The sequence below is a fragment of the Choristoneura fumiferana genome, chromosome 27, assembly GCF_025370935.1.
Source record: "Choristoneura fumiferana chromosome 27, NRCan_CFum_1, whole genome shotgun sequence".
NCBI classification, from domain to species: Eukaryota; Metazoa; Arthropoda; class Insecta; order Lepidoptera; family Tortricidae; genus Choristoneura; species Choristoneura fumiferana.
In genome coordinates this window covers 2,990,678-3,004,242 of record NC_133498.1, presented here as the reverse complement: position 1 = coordinate 3,004,242, position 13,565 = coordinate 2,990,678, and the positions used below count along the sequence as shown (strand labels likewise).

The window sequence follows — 13,565 nt, the reverse complement described above, 5'->3', positions numbered from 1 at the left end:
GCACGGAGCAGCAGCACACCATGCAGTAACAAACTCATGCGACCGACCTTGGGCTTCATGACAACAAAATTAGTACGGGCAATGACTCATTTACCGACCACGTGTTTCATGAGAAGCACATTAAGGTAGAGGGTTTTATTTGGGGGGTTGCAACCAAGGTAGCCTGCATGTTACGACACTGTTTACGAGCAAGTGTGATGAAAAAACATTTAAATAACAAAATACCTAAATCTCGCAAAATGTTATTATATTGGACGAAATCGTATTAAAAGAAGTAAACGCATCAAGCTCTTAAGTAAGGGCACTTAAATTGTAAATACGAAATAGTTTTTGTTTGTTTGTTTGTTTGTTTTTTCATTAGGTTAAAAACTAATATTTAAACAATGAAATTTGTAAAAATAGCTAAAAATACATTTAAAATTATTAAACGGATAAAGGCAGTTCAGCGCGGGCAGAGGTAAAGAAGTCGCGGGTAACAAGCTAGTCTTAAGAAAATATGCTTTTCGACAGATATGTAAGTATGTCGCACTTCTTTACAATTGTATCTTCAACGACATTTTAGACCGGATCCGTATTAAAATCCTTAAGAAACATGTTTGGGCAGATATTTGCAATTAAATCGATTAAAAACACTTCTGACGAACGTATCCCAATTTTTTTTTGTACTAAAGACAAGAAAGTATAACTTTTCGATGGGACTAAATGTTCTTAGGATGGATGTACATTTCTTTGAATTTAAGCCGATAAACCTTAGTATAATATTACACGCATCCGTCGCAGTTAGTATTGTGGTGTCACATTGTTTTTAGGCTTCCGTAGCCAAAATGGCAAAAACGAAATCGTTATAGTTTCGCGACGTCTGTCTGTCTGTCCGTCCGCGGCTTTGCTCAGAGACTATCAATGCTAGAAAGCTGTACTTTTGCACGAATATATATGTAAACTATGCCGACAAAATTATAATAAAAACAATTTTTGAGAGTACCTCCCATAGACGTAAAGCGGGGGTGTTTTTTTTTTCTCATCCATCCTTTTAGTGTGGGGTATCGTTGGATAAGTCTTTTAAATCATTAGGGGGTTGCTAAAATGATTTTTAGATTTAGTGATTTGTATCCAAAATATTCAACTTTAAAGTGCAAATTTTCATTAAAATCGAGGGTCCCCCCCCCTCTAAATCTAAAAGGTGGGTGGAATTTTTGAAAAAAATCAGGATGGTAAAGTCGATTGTTTAAAACTATCGATCTCATCATCATCATCATCATTATTTAAGAGCTTAGCTCTTGTCGGTGAAAATCGACTCTTTCGGTTTCTAGCCAGTTTTTCCAGCTGATACGACGTGACATGGACTTTTCCTTGGCTTGATCTATAAATACCGTCTCCCCTAATCTAAACTATCGAAACGGTTAAAAATTGGACTCTGTATAATTATAGTTCCTGGAGAGCGTTCTCTCTATTCTCACTTCTGTCCACACGCCTTTGGACCGGCGTGGCGAGATGAGACGGGGCGGAGCGATCATTGTATGGCAATTTCAATTTCTTCTTAGCGCACCTTCGTTGGAAACAGTAAGGCTGCGGCTCCACTGAGGCGGAGACGAGCGGAGCGGAAAGGAGAGGTGTAGGCACAGATATAGATTACACTAGATAACGCAAACACCTCAATCTGTATGAAAACCAACCGTGTCACTTTTTTATATCTACTGTGACGTCTCAAGAGCGAATTAGCGATGTGAATGCCCCGATGTCCGCGCAAAATCGATTCAAATGCGCCGCCCGCCCGCGCCGTGGAGCTCGAGTCAGTCACTAGTCATGATTAGTCAGTTAGCGGTCAGTCTTTGTATGGGGCCAACCCCGACGTTTGGTCGGGGTTTGGGCAAGCGAAGTAGATGCATTTGCGTAATCTAGTGTAATCTATATCTGTGGTCAGTCCACTTAAGACTTATAGTGGGAGGCCTGCCAACGCCTTACAAAATAAGATGGCAAAATATTATTCAATATATCTGTAATTACAAGTGACCGCCAGATTTAATGCTTTACGCGTACAAAGTAGTGCGTAGAGCTAAGTGTTAGTATAAACGGCAAAGAAACCACCGTTTGCTGTATGGGAGTCCCCCTTAAATATTTATTTTATTTTAATTTAATTATTTATTTTTAAAGTGAATAAAAATTCTGTGATTTCTTATTAAGTGCCTAAATGCCAAGTTTCATGGTCACAGCGACGAACTTCCACCATATAAACTTTCATCCCCTATTTCAACCCCTTAAAGTCTTTTTTTCGCGATAAAAGATAGCCTATGTTCTTTTCCAAGGTCTATTTTAAATCGGTTCAGCTGTTTAGGCGTGAAAGCGTAACAGACAGACAGACAGAGTTACTTTCGCATTTACAATATTTATATATAATATTAAATAATATAATGTATAGTAGGGATAGTAGATTACACTAGACACTAGTTGGACATATGGTAACGCGAAGTTTTTTTGTAGATATTGATATATTCTTTATATTGTAGAACATTTTTTTGTTCTATCATCAATAGTTTCCACAGCGCATGCGATGAAAGATGTTTTATGATTTATGCCAACTTTTTTTACACTTTGAGTTACATTATTGAAATTTTGGTACGGAACCCTATTTTTTTCTGGTAATAAATATAGCCTATGGCATTTTGGAATAGTTAAGCATTCTAATAGTGAGAGAATAAAAAAAATCGGTCCAGTAGTTTTTCAGTTAATTCGTAACAAACATCCAAAAATACAAATCATTCCTCTTTATAATATTAGTATAGATAATAGATAATTAAGTAAGTATTTGTTAACTCTGCAATGGAAATACGACTCTCGCGTGTCATCGCGCCGGCCCGCCCGGTATCTTTAGGTGGTGATTTTTGGTGGAAATGGGTCGGCATTATTACAATTGGGTATCTTAAGTTTTCTAGGATGGTCCATAATATTATATTTTTTATCAATTTGTAGTCTTATAATGTAGCTTACTCCTGTAGAGTTTTTTAATTAATTGAGACTTTATTTCGGCAAAGTACACGTTTCGTGTGTAAGCCGTGGTGGCCTAGACGTGGGTTCAAACCGCGGCTCGCACCTCTGAGTTTTTCAAAATTCATGTGCGGAATTACATTTGAAATTTACCACGAGCTTTGCGGTGAAGGAAAACATCGTGAGGAAACCTGCACGAACCTGCGAAGCGATTCAATGGTGCGTGCGAAGGTCCCAATCCGCACCGGGCCCGCGTGGGAACTATGGCCCAAGCCCTTTTGTTCTGAGAGGAGGCATGTGCCCAGCAGTGGGACGTATATAGGCTGGGATGACACGTTTCGTGAGATTAAGGTTTTGAGCCTTGGTCTGTTTTATTAAAGTTCCAATTTATTTTTAGAAAAAAACGCCAAGCGAAAAAATACCTATCTACAGGAGTATCTTTTATAAGTCTACTATCGTTAAACAGTATAATATGGAGCATACTAGAAAACTTAAGGTACCCAATTATTGTCATGCCGCCTCGCCTCGCTACTCCTCGCTGGTGGAAAAGCATAATTTATACAACCGTTTCTATTCCATATCGCTTCTTTGCTATCACTTTACTACTTTCCTCCAACGTGCTATTCTATGATGCTGGCACGTGGTTTAGACAAAGTACGTGATGGCTAGAAATATAAGTAGGTTATTAGGAAAGTATGCCAATACCCGATAAGATAATTGCAATTATAATGAAGCAATGTATAGCGAAATCATAATAGGAACTGCATATAAATAGCAAAGTCAGATTTAGGAAAATATTCTAGTATTCTGCGGTATACGGGAAAACTCTTAGGAAAATGGTGTCCAAAGTCGTTATTTTCTGTGCTACGGCTCTTTTGATTCAGGTAAAGTTTTGGAAATTTAACACTAGATGGCTCTATTGGTTATCATATCGAAAACACAAACTGAGACATGGATGCACAGAAAAACCAGAAGAAGATACCAGCGCTGGGAATCGAACCCAGGTCCTCAGCAATCCGTGCTGCGTGCTAAGCAACCTGAGATATGTATGCATAGGAAAAATTCGTGTCTAGATTCCTGTCCAGCGGTGGTGTAGGGTTAAGCACGCAGCACGGATTGCTGAGGACCTGGGTTCGATTCCCAGCGCTGGTCTCTTTTTCTGGTTTTTCTGTGCATCCATGTCTCAGTTTGTATTTTCGATATGGTTTTACGGGATAAAAGTAACAAATTTGGAGTTGAAATAAAAAATACAAAAAGACTCCAAAAAACCAATCATCTATTGGTTAATCCTAATAATATTTAAAAGGCGAAAGTTTTTATTTGTATGTTTGTTACTATTCCACGCTAAAAGGGTTTGACGGATTTGAACGAAATTTGGTATGTAGATAGCTAAATGTCTGGAATAATACATAAACTACTTTTTTCCTGATATTTTCCCACTCTGTTTGGGTTCGAGCCGGAATTTATGAAACTTACACACAACACACCTGCGAATAACTTTAATGGTGAGAAACGTTTCGGAACTACGCCTTGAGCCCTCTTAATCTAAGAGGAGGGCTGCCCCTGCAGTGGGATGCATAAATGCCGATGCCGTTATGATGATGACAATGATTTTCCAGACTACGTTTGGTCAAAGCCTTCGCAACATTGAACTGACCACATCAGATTGCGGTTGCCGTAGCAGCAGCAGTAGCAGCAGAGCAGCAGCAGCAGCAGCAGCAGCAGCAGCAGCAGAACTCGTACTTGCAACGGCTCTGGCAGCGTCCGCGCTATCGGCATCGGAAGTTTCAAGGGTGGCAAGTTCGCCAGTGGTGCTAGCAGCAACACAGAAAATTCCTCCTCGTCCAGCAGCGACAGCTCTAGCTGCAACGTCTGCAATACCTGCCTCAGCTCCAATGCTGACAATTACTCCGACCTCAGTGCTAAAGTTGATGTCAGCTCTAACTCTGTCAGTTCTAATGCTGGTAGTGCTAGCAATGCTTGCAGCCTGACCAACGCCCGTAGCTCCAGCAATTCTGGCCTCATTTCCAACACTGCTGGAGTCAACGCTGGCTCTTGTAGCGGTGGTTCCTTCATCGTTAACAGCTATGGTCCTGTTGCTCCAAGTGGCATCAGTGTCAGTGCCTACAGCGATCTCATCGGCGATTTAGCTGTCTCAGGTCAGCTCCCATTCCTGAGTGCTGTGGCCTTCGATGGTGCCTTCCAGAATACTGGTAAAGCGTCTGTAGCTTACGGCTGTGGTGATGGGAACATAGCCATCCAAGAAATAATTGGCGCTAAACCTGGCAGCTGCGGCTATATCTTGTAAACCTGATCAAATTTCGAAGTCTTTGTTCAAATTATGCAATAAAGTTTTCTGAAAGTATAATTTTGTTTTGATTTAGGTACTTTAGAAAGGTTGGGAATCCCCCGACATTATCATTTGAAAGCTCAATATTTCGAAAACGGCATAACCCATGCAAAACCGATACAAAAATAACCGATGCAAAAATGTGTCTGTGTGTCTGTCTGTGGCACCGTAGCTCTTAAACGGGTGGACCGATTTGAATGCGTTTTTTTTATTTAACACAGGTTTTCTAGCAATGGTTTTGGACATGTTTTATCAAAATCGGTTTAGCCGTTTTTGACATATTGAATGTTGAAGTGACAAAGTCGGGGGTTTCCAACTTTTTGTTGGTTAGGTAAGAATCATAGTTAAATAATTATGCTTTAATTCACACCAATGACCTAATCCCATTAAGGGGCTGTTTCACCATCCATTGATTAGTGTTAACTGGTGGTTAAATGTGATGCCGTCTCCGTCTATTCGAACAAAACAAATAGAGACGGCATCATATTTAACCGTCAGTTAACACTAATCAATGGATGGTGAAACAGCCCCTAAATCTTTTATTTAAATCATTATTATTATTATCTATATAATAAACTGTCTTCTCTTCATTAGGTTAGCTGGAAGAGATCCCTTCTTAGGGATAAGCTCGCCTTTGTTCTCCTCTCTGTGTATTTGTGTTTTTATTTTTATGTGCAATAAAGAGTAAGTACATACATACAATTTCCTCTCTCTCTCGTCGTGGAAGCTACTTAAATTAATTAGTTCATTTTTTTTATCAAATAGCTGGCAAACGAGCTTGCGGGTCACCTGATGGTGAGCGATCACCGCCACCCATGGACACCTACAGCATTATTCGAACTACGGGTGCGTTGCCTAAAGTGGAGGGGGTAGAGGAAGGGGGAGGGGAGTAAAAGGGGGAGGGGAGTTGGGCCTAATCATCAAAATAATCATATAAATCAACAAAAAGATTTTAAGGTTTGATTTGGAGTAACGTGTTTATTCTAGCTACCTAGTTAAGTGGAGTTAACTTACAACAGCATAGGATAAGAACATGCTTTAATAAAACATGTCTAAGAACCATCGCTAGAAAACCTGCTTTCAAATAAAAAACCGTATTCAAATCGGTCCACCCGTTTAAGAGCCGGTGCCACAGACAGACACACATAGCAGTCAAACTTATAACACCCCTCTTTTTTCGTCGGGGGTTAAAAACGAATCTGAAAACTAAGTAATTCGCGCTGAGTTGTTTATTATTAACGCTTCAGCATTATGCTGAGCCAGTGTCCGATTCACAACCGCAATGACACATACCTTTGTGTTGTTTTTTTGTACTTAATAATATTGTTGTCTTGTGTTGTGAATAAATGTATTTTCTTTCTTTCTCTTTCTTTCTAATTTAGTTTAGAATATGAACAATAAACAAAAAAATATACTTACGTTGTAAGCACTGTAAGTGTGAAAACGCTGATGTATTCAAACAATAATTGTATACATAGCACCTAATATGAACATAAACACGTACCTATAACGATTTTTTAAACAAAATTATACTACAGTGATCAGTAATAATAATGGATCACTTTACCTACATATTATATATACTATATATTTACAAAGTTGTATGACAACCACCAATTTTTAAACCCCGGACGCAAAAAGAGGGGTGTTATAAGTTTGACCGCTATGTGTGTGTCTGTGGCACCGTAGCTCTTAAACGGGTGGACCAACATGAATGCGGTTTTTTTTAATTGAAAGCAGTTTTTCTAGCGATGGTTCTTAGACATGTTTTATCAAAATCGGTTCAGCCGTTTTTGAGATACTGAACTTTGAAGTGACAAAGTCGGGGTTTTCCAACTTTTGTTGGTTATTTTTTCTTAGTTTTTTTTTATACGACTGGAAGGCAAACGAGCAAGTGGGTGTCCTGATGGTAAGATGTCACTACCGCCCATAAACATCTGCAACACCAGGGGTATTGCAAACGAGTTGCCAACCTAGAGGCCTAAGATCGGATACCTCACGTGCCAGTAATTTCACCGGCTGTCTTACTCTCCACGCCGAAACACAACAATGCAAGCACTGCTGCTTCACGGCAGGATTAGCGAGCAAGATGGTGGTACCAATCCGGGCGGACCTTGCACAAGGTCCTACCACCTGCAAAGCTTGTACTAAAAATGTTTTTTTTTTTAACCAAACATATTAATTAAATGCATTAAACATATTAAATATTATGGCCCTAGTGACCAAGATGGTCGGAGGCCCGTAATTTAGTCACAGTGTAAGAAAATGTAAGTTCTTAGACTTTTATTTAGTTAAAGAGTTGGTAGAATTAAATTATGTTTATACTGATTACGTAAATTGTTATTAATTGTTTTTGAAAGCAGATTTTTTTAACAAAATATTCAGGTTTTTTTTAATAAAAGTACCTACATAAATCAAGAATATATATACCAGTCAGCGTGAGAAAACCTTTTTCGCTAAAAATTGTTCTAAGATAATGCTTGTTATTAATGCGATAAATAGTGCGTATACATCTTTTTGTAGAACAAAAGTTGACTGGACGTTTGTAGAGTTTCCCCAATATATGACTCCATAAGTAAGTAATGGATAAATATTTCCGTAGTATGCACCTTTAGTATTTTTTTCTGAGCATGTCTCAGAGAGTATAGAAAAAGCATAGCATTGGCTAGATATGCTCCTGTTCACTTTTTCTATATGAGTCTTCCAGACTACATTTGCATACCAAATTTCAAGTCGATGCCATTAATCGTTGAAGAGTTCCGTCCCGTGGAGACGATCCAGGCAGGGCTACTACGAAACTCGAAACTCGTATCGTACCGTCCCTCTCGCTCTCGTATTAAATAGTGTAAGTGTCAGCGGGAGCGCACGACACGAACTTCGAGTTTCGAGTTTCGTAGTAGCCCTGCTGGCCGGACTACCAGGATGACACTACCAGATTTATTGTATTGTCACGCAATTTACATAAGTAAACCAAATTTCCAGTCCAACCACTGGAAGTTGGTCGAATTTAACTTGCAAAATTTGATTACAGGCAGACAGAAAGACAACGAGACAACGGGACAGGTGAATTTTCCAGGACAGCATTGTGTAACAGAATAGTTTCATTATGTCAGCAAAAATCTATAACAAAATTCCGATAGATATAAGAGTGCTGACTTATAAAATATTTGTAGCCACACAGCGGTTCTGGCTCAAGGAAAAATGTTTTTATTCTATATCTGAATTTTTGGAAATGTAGTAGTAATTGTGACTAGTGGTATAATATAGGTGATATAATATTAATTGATTATTTTTGTAAATTGTTTTTTGTAACTACCTATACTATTTTGACATTATTCTATATAATTTAATGATAATGAATGAAATGTGAATTATTATTACTTTGATTATTATTATGATTATGAGTATTATTATTATTATTTATTAGATCCGATTATACATTTTGCATGCCAATGTACGGTGAATTGTGTTGATCTAAACTCATTTTTTGTAACATCATTTGTACCATAATTCGAGCAAATAAAACTTTGAACTTTTAAACTAAATAAAAGCTTGTAAAATACTTCTTAATTTATGCAGGTGCTACTCGTATTTTAGCATGTTTTTGTAACACATCGGTTATTGTAGCAAAAGGGAATATGAAATCTGATAATATTACTTTCGACACAGTTACTTGTTAAAGGTTTCATTTATTATCGATTACTTATCACAAATGTGACAATTAATAGATTTTATATATAATATAACCGGACGACTATATTCCTGACAGTCATTCTATTACAAAGAATACTGTAAAAATATTACTTTATTAAAAAATGACATCTAAATTATTATTTTTCTGCGCGATCGCTTGTTTTGTCCAAGTAAGTACATCAATATTGTTACAGTTTAATATTTAAACGTTAAGGATTTTTAAACAACCCGCCTTGAATAAGACTAAAAATAAGTAAATATTGTTATTTTTTGCAACAAATCGTTTTCATTTTTAACTCCCGACGCAAAAAGAGGGGTGTAATAAGTTTGACCGCTATGTCTGTATGTGTGTATGTCTGTCTGTCTGTGGCACCGCAGCTCTTAAACGGGTGGACCGATTCGGATGAGGTTTTTTTTCGAGATAAAAAGTAGCCTATGTCACTCTCTGGCCCATAAACTTTACTATCTGTATACCAAAAATCACGACGATCCGTCGCTCCCTTTCGACGTGAAAGACAGACAAACATACATACAAACACACACACTTTCGCATTTATAATAACAGTATAGCCGACTATTGCCGAATTTCGTGTCAATGGATAAAAAAACAAATTCAAAAATTCCGTTCTTCACTAAAACAGGGATACATAAATACAAGTAAAGCTAAATTATATAACCGTGTAATTTATCAGAACTTCCTAATTTTTTTCAGTCCATCACATCACAGAATTGCAACCGTCCATCCTACAGTCTCCCCAGAGACAGTCCAGGCTTCGTCAAAACCATCGTCGGTCCTGATGGCTCTTCACTTAAAGTCACATGCACCTGTCCCATAAAACCTAACGGTGTTAAAGTATTATCTGAACTTGGGATCGAAGGACAGCTGGAAGCTAAAGGGTCTCTACCATTCATTAGCACCATGAAGTTGGAAGGCACTCTTCCTTCATCAGGGCAAGCATCAGTTTCTTATGCTTGTGGTGATGGCAATGTTGCGATTGTGGAAGAAGCTGGCAATCCGTGTGGGAGTAATGCTAGAGTTGAAGGTGGAGTCAGTTTTTCTGACTTAGCGAGAGTTAGACAGATCACAGATATGAGAGTCGTATAGTTTTTGTTACTTTTAAGTTAAAACCTGTGACATCGGTTGCTCACACGCTCATTTATGGCTTCAGGTCATACCATCATTCTAGTTTTCTGACATTCAAAATGGTGATTGGTTTTTTGGAGTCTTTTTGTATTTTTTATTTCAACTCCAAATTTGTTACTTTTACGGGTATCCCTTGAAACCATAAGAAATATAATATACACACACACCACATTTTTAATTTTCATTCAATTTTTATGGAATAATCGAGAAAAACTAACAAGAATGCAACGTTGCCAGCTCAGCAGGTATAAACGCTCTTAATTTATCCAGCTCCACACTGTAAGAACGCACAATCGTTCATTCTCTCGTCATTCTTACCAGAATGATGGAATGAACTGAAGCCAGAATTAGCGCGTAGGTAACCGTCTTTCATGTAGATGTGTTAAGTGCAAATGTTGTTGTGTTTATATCCAAGTTGTTTCTTTATGTATTTGAGACATGCATACTCGTATGTCGGCGTCCAATCGTAATATTAGCCAGGTCACGAGATTCCTAGGCATATCATGAAATGGCGCCATTTCATAATTTGGCTAAGGGACATCCGCCATATCGCCGTTTAACGATTTGCCTAGTGACGTTTAGGGAGATCATGAAATTCTTAGGCATATCATGAAACGCTGCCATTTCCTGATTTGGCCAGTTTAGGCAGATCATGAAATTCCTAGGCATATCAGGCATGAAACGCTACCATAATATCAGATTTTGGATTTCAAGCAAAATTAGTATTGAGCCAGGACTTAGAAAAATTTGAAATACATTTTGATCAAACAATAGCTAAGGTTTACGCCTTAATTCGGTTCTTCGAGCTTCGCTCGCTCGGCTCGTGCGTCGTGCGTTGAGGTGACATCACAATTCAAACTAACCACTCGCTTCGCTCGTCGTATCTAAATTATATTTTATTACAGAGAAAAGTATTTTACGATGTGCCCGGTATAGAGCTAGGAATATCGACGAATGCGTTGCTCTAATCGATCTGACGTATTGTTTCTCAGGCTCATCATGATACCTATGCCTGCCAACTTTTACCATTACATGATAATGCCTAGGAATTTCGTGATCTGGCGGATTTTACTATCGGCCGCCGACACATACATTGACAACAACATTTTTTAATTTATTTCTAGTTAAGTAAATGTGTACAAAATTGTATTTGGGAAATAAATGAGTGACATTTATTGTTGCCTTCCATTAAATACATACATCTGTTACATACTTTCCTATCCCGTAGGAATTCTTAATTCGTTCCTGTACCACTACCATGAGTTTACAGTGACCGTACTCGAAAGCGACGGCGTAAATTATTTGTAGAGCCGCGTACAATTCTCCATACAAATAATTTACGCCGTCGCTATCGAGTACGGTCACTGTAAACTCATTATAGTGGTAGGTACTGGTCTGCAGGGAGGTCTAGAAAGAAGTATTACCTACGCACCAGTCCAAGATCTAGACAAGTAGATTTTCCTGAGAAGCACTGATATTGTACACCATTTATCACGGACACTTTTATGCACAAACTAAGAAAAAAATTTAAAAAAAAAACTAAATAAAATCTAAAAATGAAAAACAAGTCTATTGATCTAGAATTCTGTGGCATAGTTTAAAGTGCAACCGTTGAAGAGTTCCGTCATGCGGAGATGATTCTGGCTGGACTACCAGGATGTCACTACTAGATTATTGTATTGTCACGCGATTTACATAAGTATTCCAAATTTCAAGACAATCTGACTACTGGAAGTTGGTCAAATTTAACTTGCAAGATTTGATTACAGACAGACAGATAGACAACGGGACAGGTGAAACTAAACAGAAGCTTGTAAAAAATCCGGTAATTGGTCCCAACTGTTGAATTTTATTTAAGTCACTGAACAGAGTTCTACAGTACTAGATACGTATTTTTCCTTTTTGATTTTTATTTAAGCTTTATTTAGGTAAGGCAGTCGGGTTTCTTGAATTTTTTTAACTTTGTTTTTATATTTCATACTTTTTGATATTCATGTGAAAAAAGTTGCCACAGTCCTCCAGTAGCACGTTACGTAGCTCGAGATGTGTTGTTCATAATGGGCAACCCCGTTAAATACTATAATATAAAGCCGGGTCCAGACGAGTGTAACGTATAATGTAATCTATCGTGTAATGTAACACGAATTCTACGTGTGGACGTCACTACGAGCATTACATGTAACGCTCGCGGTTGATCCATCGGCTGTCGGTTTTTCGCGCGAACACAAAGGCGCCTGCAGTGCAGTCCACACTCATCATCATCATCCCAGCCTATATACGTCCCACTGCTGGGCACAGGCCTCCTCTCAGAACAAGAGGGCTTGGGCCATAGTTCCCACGCGGGCCCAGTGCGGATTGGGAACTTCACACACACCATTGAATTGCTTCGCAGATTTGTGCAGGTTTCCTCACGATGTTTTCCTTCACCGCAAAGCTCGTGGTAAATTTCAAATGTAATTCCGCACATGAATTTCGAAAAACTCAGAGGTGCGAGCCGGGGTTTGAACCCACGACCCTCTGCTTGAGAGGCGATAGTTCAAACCACTAGGCCACCACGGCTTTCTTTTGTCCACACTGTTGACGCTAAATGACACGTAATGTTACATTACACGTTACACTCGTCTGGACCCGGCTTAATACCTACTACCAAGTTTCAGTGTCATCTAAAAATATATTTTTTTCCATACGTACCTAAACTACGCAAAGGGCTCTTTTACATGTCACTTTTTTAAACTACCATCATTGTCAAGAATGTGCCGGAAGAAACTTGACCAATATTTGGTCGAGTCGAGGGTCAGCTGCAGCATTAGTTAAATGATATAAATTACCATTCGGTCGACAATCGGCTGGAATGATATAGTAAAAGAGGGTTCCTTTACCTTGCATAATATCGATTCTCCGAAATACACTTCGCATAACCGGTATCACAAAATTTTTTTTAGCCGAATGATACTTTTGCATAATCATTACTTCGCATTATTATCAGTTCGAATAATAGTCATTTCTCAGAATATTAAATGGCAAAACACTCTTATCGCCAAATATACTTCTGCAGAATATTAAATAGCAGAACAATAGTATCGCCGATATTTATATGGCGTAATGGCAAAGCGAAATACTAGTTTGGACAATAAAGTTTTAAATATTGCTGACCTTAACATGGCATAATGACATGGTTAAAAGAACGAACAGCTACCGTAAAAATGGTTTAAGGTTAAATTAAGGCCAGCAAAGTAAGCGTGCTGTGACAGCAGCAGGCGTAGCGCCAGAACAGAACAGCAGCTACATAAGTTGGTTGGGTTAGGTTATAACTGCGGCTACAACAGCACGCGAGCCGAGCGAGCGAAGCGAGGGTGCCGCGGCAGCGGCTGGCGAAGCGCCAGAATCTTACTGCTC

General features: G+C 38.6%; 1 protein-coding gene across 1 annotated transcript; it reads left to right on the top strand.

Annotated features, from left to right (window-relative positions):
• The first annotated feature begins 3,818 nt into the window (after nucleotides 1–3,818).
• Nucleotides 3,819–5,350, top strand: LOC141443227 (uncharacterized). The gene is made up of 2 exons (XM_074108437.1): nucleotides 3,819–3,866; nucleotides 4,676–5,350. The coding sequence occupies exons 1-2, from the start codon at nucleotides 3,819–3,821 to the stop codon at nucleotides 5,288–5,290; spliced, it is 663 nt and encodes a 220-aa protein (XP_073964538.1). The 3' UTR covers nucleotides 5,291–5,350.
• Nucleotides 5,351–13,565: the final 8,215 nt, after the last annotated feature.